Raw genomic sequence first — 18,697 nt, 5'->3', positions numbered from 1 at the left:
TATTGTAATTGGGGGGATCTACCTGTAAGTACAGGTGATGAGAGAGGCCAGAGATGATGGTCCCTGTATCTGCAAGTTCAGGGGATTGTGAGCCACTTGACATGATTGCTGGGGCAGAACTTGGGGCGTCTACAAGAGCAACATGCACTCTTAACCACTCAAACATCTGTCCAGTCCTGACCCTAAACAGTTATTTTGAAAATAAGGCTATGCTAGCTTATAAAGTTAGCTTATAAATTCTAGAAAGAACAGCCAGAAAATTATATAATCTTGGATTGCATAATCTTTCGGATCATTTAGAGAAAACTAAATATAACCCAGAAACATTAGTAGAAACATTTGCTGAAGCAAATGAGAGTTGATGGGAAGATGGTGGTCACTAAATTGTGCATACAGGGGGCTGGAGAGATGGCTCAGTGGTAAGAGCACTGGCTGCTTTTCAGAGGATCTGGGTTTATTTTCCAGCACCTACATGGTGGCTCACAACCATCTGAAACACCAATTCCAGGAGAATCTAATGCCCTCTTCTAGCCCCATGAGTATCATGTATGCACGTGGTGCACAGACATACATACCAGCAACATACCCATACACAGAAAGTAAAAAATCTTTAATCTTCTTGTACAGTATCACTAAGTTTTGCTAAAAACAAAAAATTAGAGTATATGTATATGTACACAGACAATCTAGATGAATGTACAGTAAGTAACCTTGTTGAATGGGATTTTAGTTGTTTAAATCTACTCATACTAATTTTATACTGATTCTGAATGAAATAGGTTCAAAATAAATTGTATAGCACCCAATTAATCTATGCCTACTGTCAATTGTTTCATGTTTATGAATTTCTGAGCAGTACCGATAATAAATTCAATATTTGAGCTTACATTTTCTAATAAACTACAGTGTCGTGTTCTGTTCTTTCTCAGATGGAGAACCTGGACTTTTTATCTCTTTTAAAAACAATCGAGGAATTTTATAAAGGTGAAGATGGAGAAAATCTGGAAATCCTTTGTCCACTTCAGAATCAAGCCTGTGTAGCTAAATTTGAAGATGGGATTTGGTATCGTGCAAAAGTGATAGGTAGGAAAGTGCATGTTATTTCCACAGAAAAGTGCACATCAGAGCAGGCGTCATCTGAACTGTTAGAAGACACGTTGTGGAGGTGCCATCTGCTCTGACTGTGTGCCCGGTCAATCTGGCTACTAGAATTTGATTTGCTTTATTAAAAATCAACCATTGGGAATTTGGTTAGAAAGCCAGTAGATGGTATAGAGCAGCAAAACCCATCCTTTGAATGTTGGCTGCCTCTGCCTTTATCTGTTTCTTGCTGTTTTTTTGCTTGTTTGTTAAGATGCAAATCTCTTGGCTTCCTTTCTGAATTGCTGTATTCCTCTTTCTTAGGGAATTGCTTTATTAATGTTCCCTGTCTTACTGAACATTTTCTATACTCTCCTCAAGTAACTGGATTCAGTTAAACAGTAATAGACTGGAGCCAGACATGATGGCATTACAGCATTACACCTGTAATCCTAGGAATCATTTCAAAGTCGTCCTCAGCTACATCACAAAACCAAGGCTAGTCCGAACTATTTGCATGTCTTTGTGTCTCATAAACAACAAGATTACAATGAAATGATCTAAAAATTACAAGTCAAGGCAGTTGTGCGGCCTTGCCTGTAGTTCCAGCTCCTAGGGAAGCTGAGGCAGAAGATCCAGGATCTGAGTGTCCCATAAAAACTGTCTCAAAATGACCTCTGGGTATAGCTAAACAGCAGAGCATTGGCCGAGCATGTGTCAGACCTTTGTTTCAACTTTCAAAACCACAAAAATAATACATATAAACAAATAAGGGTTGGAAATTAGAGATTTTTGAAAAGGAGGTATTGGCAACAAACAGTTGTGGTTATTCCTTACCTATGGCTATGAAAGAACAATTATACATGAAGTTTTGAAAGTTATTGAAAGACACGCCATAGGCAATTTAGCCTGGTATATTATGTTCTGGGTTTTTGTTTGGTTTAGTTTGGTTTTACCTCAGAAAACTCATGTCAAGACTTGGTCCTTAGTGCAGCAGTATTGGAAGGTAGAACCTAGTGAGATATTTTGGGTTCATGAGAGCAGAGTGTTTCTTGGAAGACTAACTCTTGCTCTGGATTAATTACCAAGGAAGTGTGTGATTTCAGAGAGGGCTGCCTCTCACTTTATTTAGCATGCACCCACTTGCCCTTCCACGTCCTTATCAGAAACCAAGTAGACGTGTAACCATGTGCCATGGTGCTGAACTTTTTTCACTCTCTGTATGTGTATTTTCTATATTCTTTTTAAGTCAAATAATTTAATTTACAAAATACTGAAACTAAAGTTGTGTGTGGTACTGTATAGCCTGTTATTATCCCAGCACTTGGGAGTAGAAGCCTCTAAAACAGTGAGCTGCACAAACCACTGTTTTTATAGGGTGCACTGATAGTTACTCTGTTATAGCAGGAGAAAATGCACTAGGTCCCGTTTGATTTCAGTGTCTGTAGGTATGTACCTTTTTATTAAAAGGATTGAGTTTAGTTTGGCACTGTTTAAAATGTTTTTTCCATTAACCTAAGAACCTAACTATAGCTACTACTAAAACAGAAAATTTCAAATCCTGTATGAAAATTATTTAGTCTTCCAAATTAAGTTTTCTATCCTCCATCATCACTGGTTTCACTTCAGTTAGTAGTTGGTGCCTTAAAGTAGCTAAACCTTTTTCGGATATAATTCTTTTGAATGTCTTTGTGTTGCTATAACTAAGCATCCCAGACTGTGTTGCTTACAAGCAATAGAAATATTGTTCACACTTCTGGAGTCCCAGAAGTCTGAGGTTAAGGCATGGAATGATGAGTGTCTGGTCTCCCTGCTTCTAAGAGCTAACCTTGTTGCATTGTTCATGTAGACAGCAGGAGGACAAGAATGAGTCAATGTTCCCTCCATTCAGCCGTTTTACACAGGCATCTAGCCCCATTCACTAGAATAGAGACATGGCTCAGCCACCTCGTTACGTTGGGATTAAGCTTCAATGTGAATTTGGGAGGGAACAAAACTAAACATTGGAAGTAAAAATACTAGTGCAATTATTTAACAAATAAATGTGGAATAAATGAAACCCTTTATATTTTTAAGGTATTGGCAGCTACTTTTAAAATTAGGATTATTGGCTTCAAATCATTTATTTATTGAACAGTGAGACTCTTTATGGACTGACACTGGAGGAAAGTTCAGTCAGTCTTCATGGTGACTTTGAGGGTTAAAATGAAAATCTACATATGACTCAGTGGTTCTGTCCTCCTGCATTTTCCATAGCACTGAATGTCACTCTGAAGACTACTTAGTAACTGGTTTGTTTGGTTCAGTTTGATTTTCTAGCATCTTACATTTATAGTCTCATCTCCTTCTCAGATACAGTTACTTTTTGATTCTTGAAACTGGAGGGGGTTGTTTTATTTGTCATTTCTTCAGTGCTTCTCTCAAGGCCCCAGTTACAGGTGTTATCCATTTATTTGTTACTCTGAGAGATATTTTGGATCATTGTATAGCTCCCTTGTCCTCTCTCATGCTAGCATCACTCTGTGAAAGTCCATGTATATAGATACTTTCCTTGTGGACTAATTCTAGCTTGATCTTATGCCAGTTTTCCATTTCCATTATTTTCTTTTAATTTATATATTTTCCTAAGATCTCAAAGCCTTTAGGACATTCTTAGTTTTGATGTACTTGTAAGCCATGGAGTCCTTCCATTTTTCTCCAATCGTAGTGCTTAGTCTGTAGGATTGCTATTCATTGGTTGTTCTGGAACTCATTTCACCTGGCAGTGCACTCGTTCTCCTCCTGTGTTCACCACTTCAGTCCACTTCTCTGCTTTGAAGGTACCATCCTACGTTGTTTTCCTCAGAAGAAGGATTAATAAACTAGAGGTAGATATGAGACTGCCTGCCTGCTGGCTCTGTTCTCATTTGTGATCGATAATTTGGGTAAAGAAAAAATGCTGTTGGTTAAGTTTCATACTATACCTTTCTACAGTTTAAAACTACATCTCAATCAGAGTCTTGAAGAAGGATAAAAGTAATAGTGCTGGAACAATTGAGAATTGTAGCCTAGGGATACATATAGGAAGGTGGGAGATTTCCCACATTCCTGCCTTATACCTATGATAACAGGCGCCATCTCAGTATCATGGGTGTTTCTTGCCATGGGACTAACCTGTGCTGTGCCACCTGCTTCTGCTTTTCCAAACAGTCAGTGATGCTGGGCTGCTTCCTCTGCTGTTAGTGCTGTGTCACTGCACCAATCTTTGAGTTTTGAAATGATGGAGCACGTTTCATAGCCCTGTATGTATGCTGAAGAAGTATAAAGTCTCAACTATCCATTTGGGGTGATTTCATAAAAGTCAGTTTATTCTTACTCACGCTAGTTTCTGTATAATTGAACTTCCCAAAGGAAGACAAGACTAACAGAGAGGCCTGTTAAATTTGTGGTTCTTGATTTCATAACTTTTTAAGGATTGCCTGGACATCGGGAAGTAGAAGTTAAATATGTGGACTTTGGTAATACTTCAAAAATAACGCTTAAAGATATGCGGAAAATAAAGGATGAATTTTTGGAACCTCCAGAGAAGGTAATTTACCTGTTAGAACACTAAAACTAAGATATTAGCCCAATATGAAGTCATTTTCTACATAGAAATGTCCTGTTAATGACTATTTTTGTCTATGAATGATCCCTGATACAAGGACTATAGACAGAGTGCTACTTTATAGATAAAATACTCTGTAAGAAGCACTGTGTGGGCCTAGAAGGTCGAGTTCTTGCCTGGCATGTGCAAGGCATGGATCCAGTCCCATGGTCTGTAGTGATAATAAAAGATACGTGTTTCCAAATATAAATATTTAATAAATATGTACTTTGGTCACAAGTAGTAGTGTATAACTTTTCTTCATTGTTTATGAGCTTATGTCATGTGCTAAGAGTTTCAGGTTTATGGCATATTGAGGTATAAAGATCATCTCAGAAGCACTTCTACTATTGTTTAATTGCCCTGTAAATAACCAAAGGTCTACAGTAGAAACAGAAATGTGGGAGAATATGTAAAATACTTAGCCATAATGATCACAACGGAGTAGGATAAGAAGGAGGTTTATTTCTAACTTACCTTCTCTTGTTATTTAAATTTTTACTAACATGTCTCTTTTTTAAGGATTTTTGCCACATTAGTCTCTTTTAAAATGTATTATATCTTTTTTTATTTTGCATGTGTGTGTGCACATTCACAGACATGTTACAGTACTCACATAGTCAAAGGGACAACTTGTGGAAATTGGTTTTCCCCTTCTATCATGTGGGCCCCAGGCATGGGACTCATGTTTTCTGACTTGGAAGATTTGCCTTTACCTGTGGAGCCATCTTGCCAATTATAAAAAGAAACTAGAAATGCAGATGAGCAAAAGTACTCCATTGTTAAGAGCACTGGTTGCTCTTCCAAGGACCCAGGTTTGATTGCTAGCACCCACATGACAGCTCACAGCCATGTGTAACTCCAGTTGCAGTGCATCCGATGCCCTCTGTGGTCTCTGTGGGCACCAGGAGTTCAGGAATGCATGTTCTGCACAAACATGCAGAAAAATACTCACATGCATTGCACAAATAAATAAATATTTTACACTATATGTTTTGACCAGGCATAGTGACAAATACCATTAATCTCAGCATCCAGGAGGCAAAGGCAGACAAATCTCTGTGAGTTCAGAACCAGCCTGGTCTATATATCAAGTTTTGTACCAGCCAAGTTACATAGAGGACCATGTCTCAAAAACCAAAGCAAAAGTATTTAGTGTCTTTGATATATGTTCTTGTAGGCTATGCCATTCACAGCATTTTGTTTTGTTTTGAGACAGACCTTTATTGCCATACTCTAGCTCTGGCTGGCCTGGGACTTACCATGTAGACCAAGATGGCCTCAAACTCACAAGAGATTCACCTGCCTCTGCTTACCCAGTTCTGGGATTAAAGCGGTGAACTACCAGGTTTGGCCATCTTTCCCGTTCTTAGCAGTTCTAGGATAAGTGTGTCTGCCTTCACAACATATTATAAATGATTTTTAAATGAATGTTTATTATTCTTGTATGTGAATTGTAACAATTTCAACCAAATTATTAATTCCAATTACTTTTGTTTATGAAGTTACTTTATGAGTACTTTATGCATTTGATGATTTCTACATAGTTTAAATTAGAGAGTTCATTGATTTTGAGGATTTTACTTGATTTTTTTGGAGGCTTGCTTTCTTTAAAGCTCTGGAGTTAGGATCTAGGACCTCAAGCTTGCTTTTCCAGTGTAGTCCTTTCTAACCAAGCTATGTACACTTTACATAAAACTTTAAAATAACTAGAAATTACGTTTATTTTTTTAATGATGGAATTTTGTTTGATACAGGCAATTAAATGTAAACTGGCATATATTGAGCCAAGTAAAAGATCACAGTGGTCCAAAAAGGCTAAAGAAAAATTTGAAGAAAAGACTCAAGATAAATTTGTGACATGTTCTGTTATTAGTAAGATATTTTTATTTTTCTCTATTATTATTGTTATTATCATCTAAATAAGATTAACATTATATAACAATGATTATATCTTAGAGAAAATTCAATGTACCTTGAGTAGTAACAATGGGAAATAACATTTATCCAGAATTAGGATTTGGGGATTTTTATCTCATGTAAGCCTTATAGACAAAGTACACCAGACAAAAACCATACCATTAAAAACTAAAGTCATCCTTACAACAGATACAATGGTTTGTACCTATAGTCTCTGCTACTTGGGAGGCTGAGAATCACTGGGCCCAAGAACTTGAGGCCATTCTCAACAACATAGCCAGGCCCCACTTAAAACATAAAATCATCAAGTCACCTTCACTATGGCCCCTTGCAAACCTAAAGCCAGAAATTAGCTTGCTTGTCTGCCTTTGCTGAGTCTAAGGTTTAGTCTTAGGCAAATGAAGGGAGACAGAACACAGTTGGTAAATAGTTTTTGTTTGCTTGTTTACTTACCTGTTTTTCTTTCCTTTATTTGTCCCAAGTGAACTCAGTTGTAGATTGTCTCCATATTTTGAGAAAAGTTATACCAGTTTTGGAAGTTTTCAGGTCCACAACCCTGGTTGACCCACAGCTTTCTAACATGTTCTGAAAATCAAAGGTTGATTGCCTGATCTGATTTCAATTATGATGGTAGTCTTCTTTCTAGAAGCCTTATTGGAAAGCCTTTATCTTGTTTACAGAAAGGACACATTCTACTTCAAGATAGTAATGCATGTGAACTGGTTGCCCCACACTCCATTATAGGTATTCTATAGTGTATGTACATTTCTCAACGTGAAAATTTCTGAATCTCCAAACACATCTGGCCCTAAAGGTTGTCAATAAGGAGATGGGAATCTTAGATAGAAACACACACAATAATATGTGCATTGTATGCAAATTTTATCTTTTCCAAGTAACACCTCCCAGCGTTGGGTTCAATGAGTCTTAATGTACAAGATACGTAGGTCATATTTATTTAGAGAAGATTTATGGCTGCTTTTTAATCCTGTCACATTATCATTAGATGAACCCAACTAGCATAAGAGGAGTCTCGTGTTTATAGTGAAGGGAGAGAGCAGAGATGGACTACTGAAGGTTGAAAGCTTAAATACTGAGGCAGTGTCTGTGACAGCTCTGTTCATAAAAGAAATTGTTCAAGGATATTGATTCAGCTGAAAAATGTCCTTGGTCTATAGAATCCTTACATCTGGCTTCTCTGAGATGAACAATTAGTTCTGCTAGTCCTTGAGCAAATTCCTCTGAATTTGAAACAGCTTTAATCTGGATAGCTGCTGCTCAATCTTAGCAGCTTTTTTCAGCACTCCTCCATGGAAAATACAAGGCATTTGTCTATCTTTATTACATGTGTCTATTAGCAGGGAGGTAAGACACATGCATGGAGATCGGAGGAAACCTTACAGAGTCAGAGTTTCCTTCCACCATGTGAGTCCCCAGAATCAAACTCAGGTCATCATGCTAGGCAGTGGGCAACTCGTCCTCCCTCCCCTGCCCCTAGCCATTGTGCCAGCCCTTGGATTTTTTTTTCTCTTTCTTTCTCATTTAGTCATTTGTTAATACCAGTGACAGCCACCACCAGTTATGCCATAGTTGTTAGCTAGGATAAATTGATTTAAGGGCCCTGCACAACCCCATCCAATACCTAGATTTTTGTTTGTTTTTAATTCTTTATAACCTTTAAAAAGATATAAATTATCCAAAATAATCACTGGCCTAAGTTAATTTTCACTCACTTTTGTTCTTTTATTTTCCATAAAACAATATGTGAAAATACGACAATATTTCTTCCTTTGAAAATATATTAATTTATATTTTATGAATCCAAAACTTTGACCTTCTTTTGGTTCATTATAGAAGAAATAGCACATGATAACCTAAGATAAATTATGTAATACTGTACATGCTATCCACTTGAGTAATTACTGGCAATCTCTGTGGCTTCAGAATACTGCTCTAACTCCTAGAGAAACTGTAATGTTATTCAGCCAGAAATTTCACATATGGAACAGTCATAAGTTGCTTCTAATTTTTAAAAAACAAATTTGCTGATATCTACAATTGGCAGCATATGTCTTTCTTGTCCCAAACTAGTCTTAATGGTTTTACAGAGATTCTGGAAAATAATGTGCTCTTGGTTGAACTTTTTGATTCCCGAGTTCCTGGAACAAGTGTTATTAGTATTAATGACCAGCTCGTGAAAGAAGGCTTAGCATCTTATGAAGCAGGGTAAGTAGAGCATCACTTTAGTTTGTGGGCAATATTTTAATCACAAGAAGAGCAAGAAATTTCCCTAGTCCTGCACCAGAGAAAAGATGGTAAGGGGGATAGTTGAGTCATTAGTTTAATGAGGTGTAAAGCATTCTTCTTCTCATTCTTATGAACCCTGAAAATCAAGAGAAGAGTTTCTTACCTAGAGGTAGTGTCACAAGCCTTTAATCTCAGCACTGGGGATAGGGGTGGGGTGGGAAAGAGAGGCAAGCAGATTTCTGAGTTGGAGGCCAGCATAGTCTACAGAGTGAGTTCCAGGACAGCCAGAGCTACACAGAGAAACCTTGTCTTTAAAACAAAAACAAACAAAAAAAGACCAGAGGGGGAGAGGGAGAGAGAGAACTTCTTGAGTACTTCTAAGAAAAAGATGTGTAACATCTTACTTCCATACAGAATCTGCTTAAGCAGCATCTTGGACCTATTTATGAAAATCAGGACTAGAAACAGCACTAAGGATAGTGGTAGAATCTGTACTGCCAACTTCAGAAATTTTTATTTTCCTAAGTTTTTGAAGAGTTACTTTAGCCAGGATGAAGCATTATTGTCCCAAGCAAGGAGCAGGCAGTGGCCAAGGTGATCTTAGAAGCAGTGGAGACTTTTCCAAAGAGGGTAGTTCTTACAGGGTCTCTTACAGAACACCTTCAAAAAGCATGTAGCCTTCAAAAAGCCAACATTTGAACATCTATTAGCACAACAGCAGAGGCCTGCAGTGATTCCTGCTACCAATAATGGCCTGCGATCATGTTCCCCTTTCACTCTCATATGGAAGGGAAAACACGAAAGTAAACACTTAGTACTATATTGAAACTTTTCCTTTAATTCCAGGTTTTGGGGGCATGCATGGGTGCAGGCATACATACATAAACACACTTGTAAGAAGAAGAAAATATAAATGGAAATTCATCCAATGTTTATGGATTAAAACATTTGATACAGTCAGTACCACCCCCAAGTGAGCAAGAGATTAATGATCTCTATCCAAATCCTAATGACACATTTTTGCAGAAATAGAAAAGTCTGCTAAAATTTATATGAATACTCATAGTAAGTAGAACAGTCTCAAAGACTCTATGGACATGTACACCCCTATTTCAAATCTTACTACAAAGCTACAGTAATCAAAACAGTATGAGACTAGCAAGTATATAAAAAAAATAAATACATAACTCTGGTTCCCAGAAGAGATATAATGGATAACATAATTGGCCTTAGTAACATAAAAGTGAGAAACAAATTATCTCATTAGTCCTTCATTGAGGATGAAACCCTGCGTGTTACCACGTATGGGGTAGAGATAAGGTCATGAGCCTGAGACAAGTAAAACTAGAAGCAGATAATATTTTATAAAGAAAGTAACTGTATTGAGTTCAGGTGAAAAGTATTCATTAGATTTCGTAAAAACAAAAACAAAAAACCCAAAGAAACAACAAAATACCTGTCAGTGATCTTTGAACTAGATCTCAGCTTATTGTGAAAGTTGTTTTTCTTCATCTAATTGTCTGTGGTTAGAATATAATCTGATAAACATAAAACAATAAGTTGTTTTGCTTAATGCATTCTAATGGTAATTACATTCCTGCTGACAAGCTGATAACTTTTACTGATTGATACTTTTTAGCCAAAGGTTGGTAAACTCTTGAGTTGTCATTGTGAGTTCAGAGTATCAATGGGAAGAGTTAAGTTATGAATAAGGTTTGTAAGCTTATCTATTTTTATAGTAGAAAGTTTGGGTTTAGCTTTTCTTTTGTGTGCTTGCTTTGGTGTTGGCTAAGTAGCCTTTTAGGAGAAAAAAAATCAACTTTATTAATTGCTATTGATATCAATGTTGAGAATCAGAAAAACATAGGTGAAACGTGTTTATCTCTAAAAATAAGCATGTATTAATATTTTATGGACTCTTCTTTTTGTAACTTTTGTTATTTTTTTTCAGATATACTCTCAAAGATAATTCTAAAAAGCATCTCGAAGTATGGGATCCTTCTCCTGAAGAAATTATTTCAAGTGAAATAAACAACATAAGTCCTCTATCTGTTAAGTCTCTACCTAATGAGAATTTCCAGTCATTGTATAACAAGGAGCTGCCTGTGAACATATGTAATGTAATATCTCCTGAGAAGATTTACGTTCAATGGTTATTAACAGAAAACTTACTTAATAGGTATAATATATAATGAAAGTAATTGCCTCGTGGTTTTACTTTTCATATTCCTTGCTTCAAATAGCTAGATTCCACAGTGTTTAGTTTTGAAATCCATGAGATTGTTTCAAATAAATTGTCTCTAAACTCTTTTTTTATAATACTAGAATTTAGGTCACAAGTACTTAGTAAGCACCTCACTCCTGTCAGCCTGTATTTAGTGTTGAGGATTGCAGTAACACATGGCTAATTCTTTGCTGACATAGGAATTAAATTATAGTAAAGAAAGATGATGAATAAATAAAACGTAATGTGGGGTGATGATAAAGAAGAATAAACAAAAGTAAAGGGCTTGAGGACAATGGTTTTAAGATGGTCAAAGAAGACTTCACAGAGACAATGGCTTTTCAGATGTTTCCTAATCTGTGCACTCAGGAGGCAGAGATGGGCAGGTCTCTGTGGTTTCAGAGCCAGCATGTTCTACAGAGTGAGTTCCAGGTCAATGGCAGCTAAGTAGTGAGGCCCTGTAGATGGATAAGACAGGATAGAGTGAGGTGAGGTGAGCTGTACAAAAGCTCACATCCTAAACTGCTATCAAATGTGTCCTGAATGAGACTGGAAAGCATCAGGGTTATGTCTAAGGAATCTTTATCTTAAGCACAAGGAAGAACTAGTTCAAAGGTTTGGAAATGCTTTATACAAAGAACATTGCATTCACATTTGCCATAGTGAAATGAGCAAAAGGTTTTGGTAGAAAATATCTGTTGAGAGAATTATATAAGAAGTTATTTTAAATTAAAATGCTTTTGTGTCTCTAGTTTAGAAGAGAAGATGGTAGCTGCTTATGAGCACTTGGAATGGAAGCCTGTTAAGTGGGAATGTGATATGCATTGTGCTGTTAAAGTCCCAACTAAAAACCAGTGGCAAAGAGGTCAGATCATCAGAATGGTTACAGACACACTGGCAGAGGTAAATGCAGAGTTAAAATGTAATTGTGAAAGTACATTTTTCATTTGTCCTATGATTACTTAGTTCAATTCTTATTATACATTTCAACTTGAAAAAAAAAATGTTGAAATGCTCCCTAAACTTAAATGTCCTGCTCTTATAGGTCTTGCTGTATGATGTCGGTGTTGAGCTAGTAGTGAATATTCACTGCTTAAGAGAACTTCAAGAAAATCTAAAGACAGTGGGAAGATTATCTCTGGAATGTTCACTTGTTGATATAAAGTAAGTTTTGGCTAAGAAAATTAATTTTCTCATTGTATATTATCATTTTAAATACTTTAGCATGGTTTCTTGTCAGTTTTAATACATTCTGAAACGTTTACAAAATTTTATTAAGGGCGGGGTGTTTTTTTTGGGGGGTGTTACTGAGACAAGGTCCTTCATGTAGTCCATGTTAACATTTGGTTTTCACTGTCGAGGGTCCAAGCTGTGCATGCGATTACATTGTTTCTCCATATTTCAACACTGTGGTGCTTGTTGTAATAAAATAGTTATTACTTTTGCTTCAGGCCAACTGGTGGAAGTGACAAGTGGACAGCAACAGCTTGTGACTGCCTTTCACTGTACCTCACCGGAGCTATAGCAACCATAATCTTACAGGTGGGTAGCAGGAGTGCTCTGTTATGTCACCTTAACACAAGCTACAGTCACCTGAAAGGTGGTGGGAACCTCGATTGCGAAAAGGACATCTTTTAACTAGTGATTGATGGGAGAGAGCCCAGCCCATTGTGGGTGGTGCCATCCCGGGACTTGTGGTCCTCGGTTCTTAATAAGAAAGCAGGCTGAGCAAGCCATTTTGAGCAAGTTAGTATGCAGCATCCCTCCATGACCTCTGCATGAGTTCCCACCTCCACGTTCCTACTCTGCTTGAGTTCCTGTCCTGACTTCCTTCTTTGATGAGCAGTGATGTGAAAGAACCCTTTCCTCCCCAGGCTGCTTTGGTTGTGGTGTTTGATCACAGCAGTAGCCCTAAGACACAGGGTAAAACAGTTATAACAGATTTGTATTTATTGTTTTATTGAAGTTTTGTCTGTTCTAAGATTATTTTCTTGTTAAGAAAACAACAGGGAAATATTTGGAATATAATTTCAAACTATGTTGGTCTTATCAAGGTATTATACCAGTATATGATACTTTGTGGCATGGTAATGATCCCAGAACTCAGGAGGTAGGAGGAAGATGAAGGGTTAAAGGCCATAATGCATGTTGTACACTACTTTAATCTTAGCACTTGGAAGGTAGAGAAATCTCTCTGAGCTAGAGGACAGCCTGGCCTACACAGCAAGTTACAGTGCAGCCAGGGCTACATAGTAAGACTCTGTCTTAGTTAAAAATAAATAAACAGATATAAATAAATAATGATATATGTGCATATGTGTGTGTATTAAGAAACATGGCTCATGTGTAGAGGTCAGAGTACAACTTAGAGTAGTTGGTTCTCGATTTACCTTTGTGGGTTCTGGGAATTGAACTCAGGTCATCAGGTTTGACAGCAAACAGCTTTACCTGTTCAGTGAGCTTGCCCACTCAGAAAAACTAAAATAAGTAAATGAGTAAACAGGTGTTCCACAGTGCTCATGTGGCTGAAGCAAAGTATTTCTAAAATCGCATGCTTGAGTCGAAATTTTTTATGTTAAAATATAACTCTTACTGATCTTTAGAAAACTAAGTTTCTTATAAAGTTGAAAGGAACTGATAAAGTGTGTGTTTGTGGGTGTGGATTTGGGAAGCATGTCTTTGTAAGAAAGTGCTCTACTTTCCCGTTTCTGTTTACTTCATTAAATTTCTTATGCAACTAACTCACTTTCCATGTTGCCCTTTTAATGTATACTTTCTCCACTTGCATGACTGCTCATATAAAGCAGAGAATGTTTGTTGTGGCTTCTTTTGTGTGCTGCAGGAAGGAAAGCACACACGAAGAACCCCAGAGTTGAAGGGAAGAGAAGCAGGCTAACTGGTGATGCTTCCTTTGACCTCAGTTGGGATGAGGGGAATGGTCAGTGGGATGGGGGAATGGTTTTGTTGTTGTTGTTTGTTTGTTTTCAGTTTACCTGGTTGTGGTTTTTGGTGTGAGTTTTATAATTTGTCTTGTTCTTGGTCTATTTCACCCTAGAAGGAAGATCTTCCTAATTCATTCCAAAAACACAAACCTGAAAATTGAAAGGATTTTAAAAGATTACAATGTCCATCAGTACAGACTCTTTTCCATGCTGTTTCCCTTCGATATTTAGATATTGTAATAAAGTTATCTGGGATTGTTTCTTGCATAGAAAATGTAGAAGAAATTATTTTGAAAAATGCTGCTTCTAAGATTTCACTTTTATCTCATAAATCACTTCAGGAAAGCAACACAACGTGGCCATTGCCTGTGAAAATTTTCTGCAGAGATGAAAAAGGAGAACGTGTAGATGTTTCTAAATATTTGATTAAAAAAGGTTTGGCTTTGAGAGAAAGAAGGTACAGACTTTCAAATAACTTATCACATTAATTTCTGATGATGTTTCATAATTGTTTCTGTGGGTGTTTTCAAACCTGAGCTGCATTTTATTTTCTCTTAAAAATGATTTATAGTGTAATTCCTAAAGAGCCACCTTAGAAATAGATTGCTTGTTTTATATTCATGTCAGTCAGCTCTTATATACTGGAAACTGGCTTATCAACTACTGTTTATCAAGAATGTGTGTGTACTTCTCAAGAGAGAACTATGTTATTGGGATCTTGGATAGCTAGATTTATAATTGTATTAACCCAGGGAAGATGATTCATAAGATAAGATGGAAGAAAGACAGAGATGGGAGGGGTTCCCAAACTAGGATGTCCTTTTTCGTCCTTATATAGAGTTCTCCACATGTAACATGGCATCAGATTCATGATGGTGGAGACCCGAAATTTTATAAGATAATATGGAGCCAAGAGAAGAGCTGTTATCAATTGTCTCTGGTTCCAGCTGGTTTGGGTAGATTTGCCTTTACGGTTTGAGTGGTTGTTGTTAAGGAGCTTTGGTTATAGTAAACGAGATGGCCATTATGGACATCTTAGCAGGAGAAGTTGAAGAAGGTGAGGAAGAGAAAAAGGAGTGGGGAGAGACTGGGGGTCCTTGCTTTTAACAACTTTCCCCATGGAAAGCCATTTGTTTGTCTGACATGACAGAGATAAAGAAGCAAACATTTGTTTTGTGAGCAAACATTTTCAGCCTTTTGTTGATATGAACAAAAGAAACAGGAATGATTTTATAAGGAAAAAAAGTAGAGGAGACTTAAGTGCTAGTCTCTGGGTCAGACGCTAGTGTCTGGATTCATGAGGGCATCATCTGTATAAGTCTGTGTTGAAGAACCATGTGAATGACTTGAGTCAGTTGGGAACTAAAGAGTAGCCTACAAATAGAAGACAAAATAGCTATTTAAGGAATTTCCACAAGTATAGGTCCAGAGCTCTATGAAGAGTTCTAAAATTAATTTAAAATAGTTTGTTGGGAAGGAATGAGGTAAATGAATAGTAGAACTCTGAAATGCTTGTCTTATGATATTTAAGATAGGCTCTATGAAAAGGCATTAGTGGGTAACCTCAAATTATGGTTTTTTTGGGGGGGGGGTTGGCAGTGATGCGGTTTGTTTTGAGAGAGTCTTGCCCTAACTGACCTATAACTCACTATATAGGCCAGCTTAGCCTTGAAACCTTAAACATCAACCTGCCTCTGTTTCTTGAATGCTAGGATTAAAATCTCGCCCCACCAAAGTTAATTTCTTTAATAAATTTAATGTAATTTGGGGTTTTTATTATGAGAATATTAAGCCACGAAGAGAGAAAGGTGATAGCCTGACTACTTAAAAAGCTAAAAATCGATAATGTTGTCTTTGATTCCATACATTCTCACTCCAAACACCATGGTTGAAGTTTTGATACCATGTTCCAGCAGAGATGTAGCTTCCTTTTGGTATAAGATTTTTTTGTTAGCCACATGACCTGCCTTTTTATGTGGTGGTATGTTTCATGTTCCAAGTGCCTAGGAGCTTATTCCTAGATCTGATAAAGATGAGACTGAGGTGTCAGGAAGATAGATTTTCAGGAGAAAAAAATTATTATCAAAGCCTCTAAAGAAAGAGCAGATTAATATTTATAGAATCAACCTTTTGTATGATGCTCAGACACAAAACACAAACAGTTGTAAATAAATGTTTGTCATTTTCCTGTGCAGGACTCCCTAGTCCAAGAGACAGGATGCCAAGACTGCTTTTACCAGAAGTTCCAGCAGATTAATATCCAAAAGCTTATTATAAAGCCCTGAAAAAAATCATGAGAGAGACTTTTATACACTTTTGGCCCCTTTGTCTTCTGTGCATGGCTCCATACGTTCTGATTGGGTGTATTAAACTGTTAAGTAGCGATTGGTGAATGAGAAGGGAGAGGGAGGAAAGGGCAACGGGTCGCTCAGTCTGCATATTCTCTGAGGTACTGGCCAACCCATGTGACCATTTCCTGTTTTTCTTTCTCTTAGGGCTTCCTCCTCCTACCACATTCCCAAGTAGTCATCTTGATTCAACAGTCATTTAATCCAGAGTTTGTCAATGGAAAAAACAAAAAGCAATTTATAATTAAATATATATTAAATTTTTCCTATTGGTTTCTTGTGTGAGTCAGGGAAGCTAATGATTTTTAACTTGTTTATGTTTTTAGCAGTATTAGAAGTGTTTTTAATTTTATTTTATCATTTTATGTATGTAAGTGTTTCGCCTGGCACCCGCCAAGGCCAGAACAGGGCATCCAATCTTCTGGAACTGGAGTCAGATGGCCAGTGCTCTTAACTGCTGAGTCATCTCTCCAGCCCAAGATCAAGTTAAAAACAAACAAAAGAAAAAAGTTTAAATCTTGGGCTGGAGAGATGGCTCAGTAATTAAGAATACAGGCTGCACTTGAAGAGTCATCTCCCAACTCCAATTGCAGAAGATCAGATGCCCTCTTTTGGCCTCTGAAAGCATAGATATCCATGTAGGCAAAACATCCATACACATAAAATAATAACAAGTATTTACAAAACAATCTTAATATCATAATCATAATAACATTAACAAATTAATTTACCAACCCATTAAAAGGAGTCATTTTCAAGTATCATTTGTAGCAAGAGCTGGATGGGAATGTTTGAACAAATTGAAGCATAAATTCTCTCGCTACCAAGAAATGCAGAAACATTTTATATGTTGATCCTGGAGTTGCTTATTTTGGAAAGGCTAAGCCTGTTTTAAGTAAAAGCCTATGGGCTTTCCCCTGGGAGAAGCAGTGATTACAGCTCTAGGGCAGGTCTGCTGAAGACTTAAAGATGACCACACCCTCTTGAGCAGAGCAGTGGGTTTTAAAGAAGCTATCTGAGGCCCTGAATATTTTGTTCACAACTTGGATTTTACCTGCAGAGGAGTTAGCAACAGATACATATACGGATAAAATAGACTCAGGAACAACTCAGTATAGATACAGATAGATATAGATACAGTTGGATACATATATAGATATGGATAAAATGGGGTTGTGGGTGCAGATTGCCTAAAGGATATAGCTGTACATTAAAGTTACAACAAAAGAAGAAATAGCAGCCCTAGATGACATGGGGGAGGGGAAAAAGTACACAAACGCTAGCACACATAGAGCATTCAAAGAGAACACATCTTTTAAAACTTTTCCCCAAGTAGGTAGGGAGTCAGTTTCAGGAGTGGGCATGTCTTAATTAGAGTTTCTATTGCTTCAATTGAAACACATGACAAAAGCAAGTTGGGAAGGAAAGGGTTTATTCAGCTTACACTCCCACATCACAGTTCATCACCAAAGGAAGTCAAGAAAATAATTCAAACAAGACGGGAACCTGGAGACAGGAGCTGATGCAGAGACCATGGAGTGGTGCTGCTTACTGGCTTGTTCCTCAGGGCTACCTCAGCCTGCTTTCTTATAGAACCCATGACCACCAGCCTTGGGATAGCACTACCCACAATGCATTGGACATGCTCACATGATTTAACTAAGAAAATGCCCTACAGCTGGATTTTATGAAGGCATTTTCCTACTTAAGATTTCTTTCTCTTATATCAAGCTAAAACTATCTAGCACTATTGACCTAAATCAGCTTGACACCAGCCTTTCCTTTCCTTTTCCTTAGATACATGCCTAAGATCTCACATTAAAAACATAAATAACTGTACAAATCTTAAACAAATTCAAACACAATGAAAGCTCAGTTCCTTTAAAATATTCAGCCTCTTTAAAAATCCAAAATCTTTCTTGAAAGTTTGGTCTCTCAACTGTAGGCTCCTGTAAAAATAAAAATTAAATACTTTCTTACTCCAAGAGGGAAGAACCAGGGTTTAGTCACAGTCATATAAAAGCAAAACCAAATTCAAACTATGCTGTGTCAGGGATTTATTCACAATCTTCTGATTCCTTCAAAGGGTCACTTCTCTGGCTCCACCCTCTGCAGCACACACAGCTTGTCCTCTAGACTCCAGCTGCCTTTGCTCCATCACTGCGTTTTTTATGGTGGTCTTCCCATGGTACTGGCATCTCCGGAACTTCTGGGGTCTTTTGCTGTAGTAGGGCTACACTTTCACCAATAGCCTCTCCTGAGCGGCCTTCTTCGTGTCAAGCCTCAACTTCTTTGTATAACTCCTTTCATC

General features: G+C 37.3%; 1 protein-coding gene across 1 annotated transcript in view; it reads left to right on the top strand.

Annotated features, from left to right (window-relative positions):
• Positions 1-18,697, top strand: part of RNF17 (ring finger protein 17) — a gene marked incomplete at its 5' end in the record, with an annotated part of 104,206 nt that overhangs the window by 52,286 nt on the left and 33,223 nt on the right. The window contains 9 exons of the mRNA XM_080926543.1: positions 930-1,083; positions 4,533-4,648; positions 6,463-6,580; positions 8,734-8,851; positions 10,824-11,051; positions 11,849-11,999; positions 12,142-12,260; positions 12,548-12,638; positions 14,380-14,495. Of these exons, the coding sequence (XP_080782669.1) occupies positions 930-1,083; positions 4,533-4,648; positions 6,463-6,580; positions 8,734-8,851; positions 10,824-11,051; positions 11,849-11,999; positions 12,142-12,260; positions 12,548-12,638; positions 14,380-14,495 (1,211 nt within the window). The remainder of the gene's footprint in view (positions 1-929; positions 1,084-4,532; positions 4,649-6,462; positions 6,581-8,733; positions 8,852-10,823; positions 11,052-11,848; positions 12,000-12,141; positions 12,261-12,547; positions 12,639-14,379; positions 14,496-18,697) is intronic.

This window comes from Micromys minutus, assembly GCF_963924665.1.
Source record: "Micromys minutus genome assembly, chromosome: 12".
Taxonomy (NCBI): domain Eukaryota; kingdom Metazoa; phylum Chordata; class Mammalia; order Rodentia; family Muridae; genus Micromys; species Micromys minutus.
Note: the sequence above shows the minus strand (reverse complement) of the source record. Positions and strands in the feature narration are given on the sequence as shown.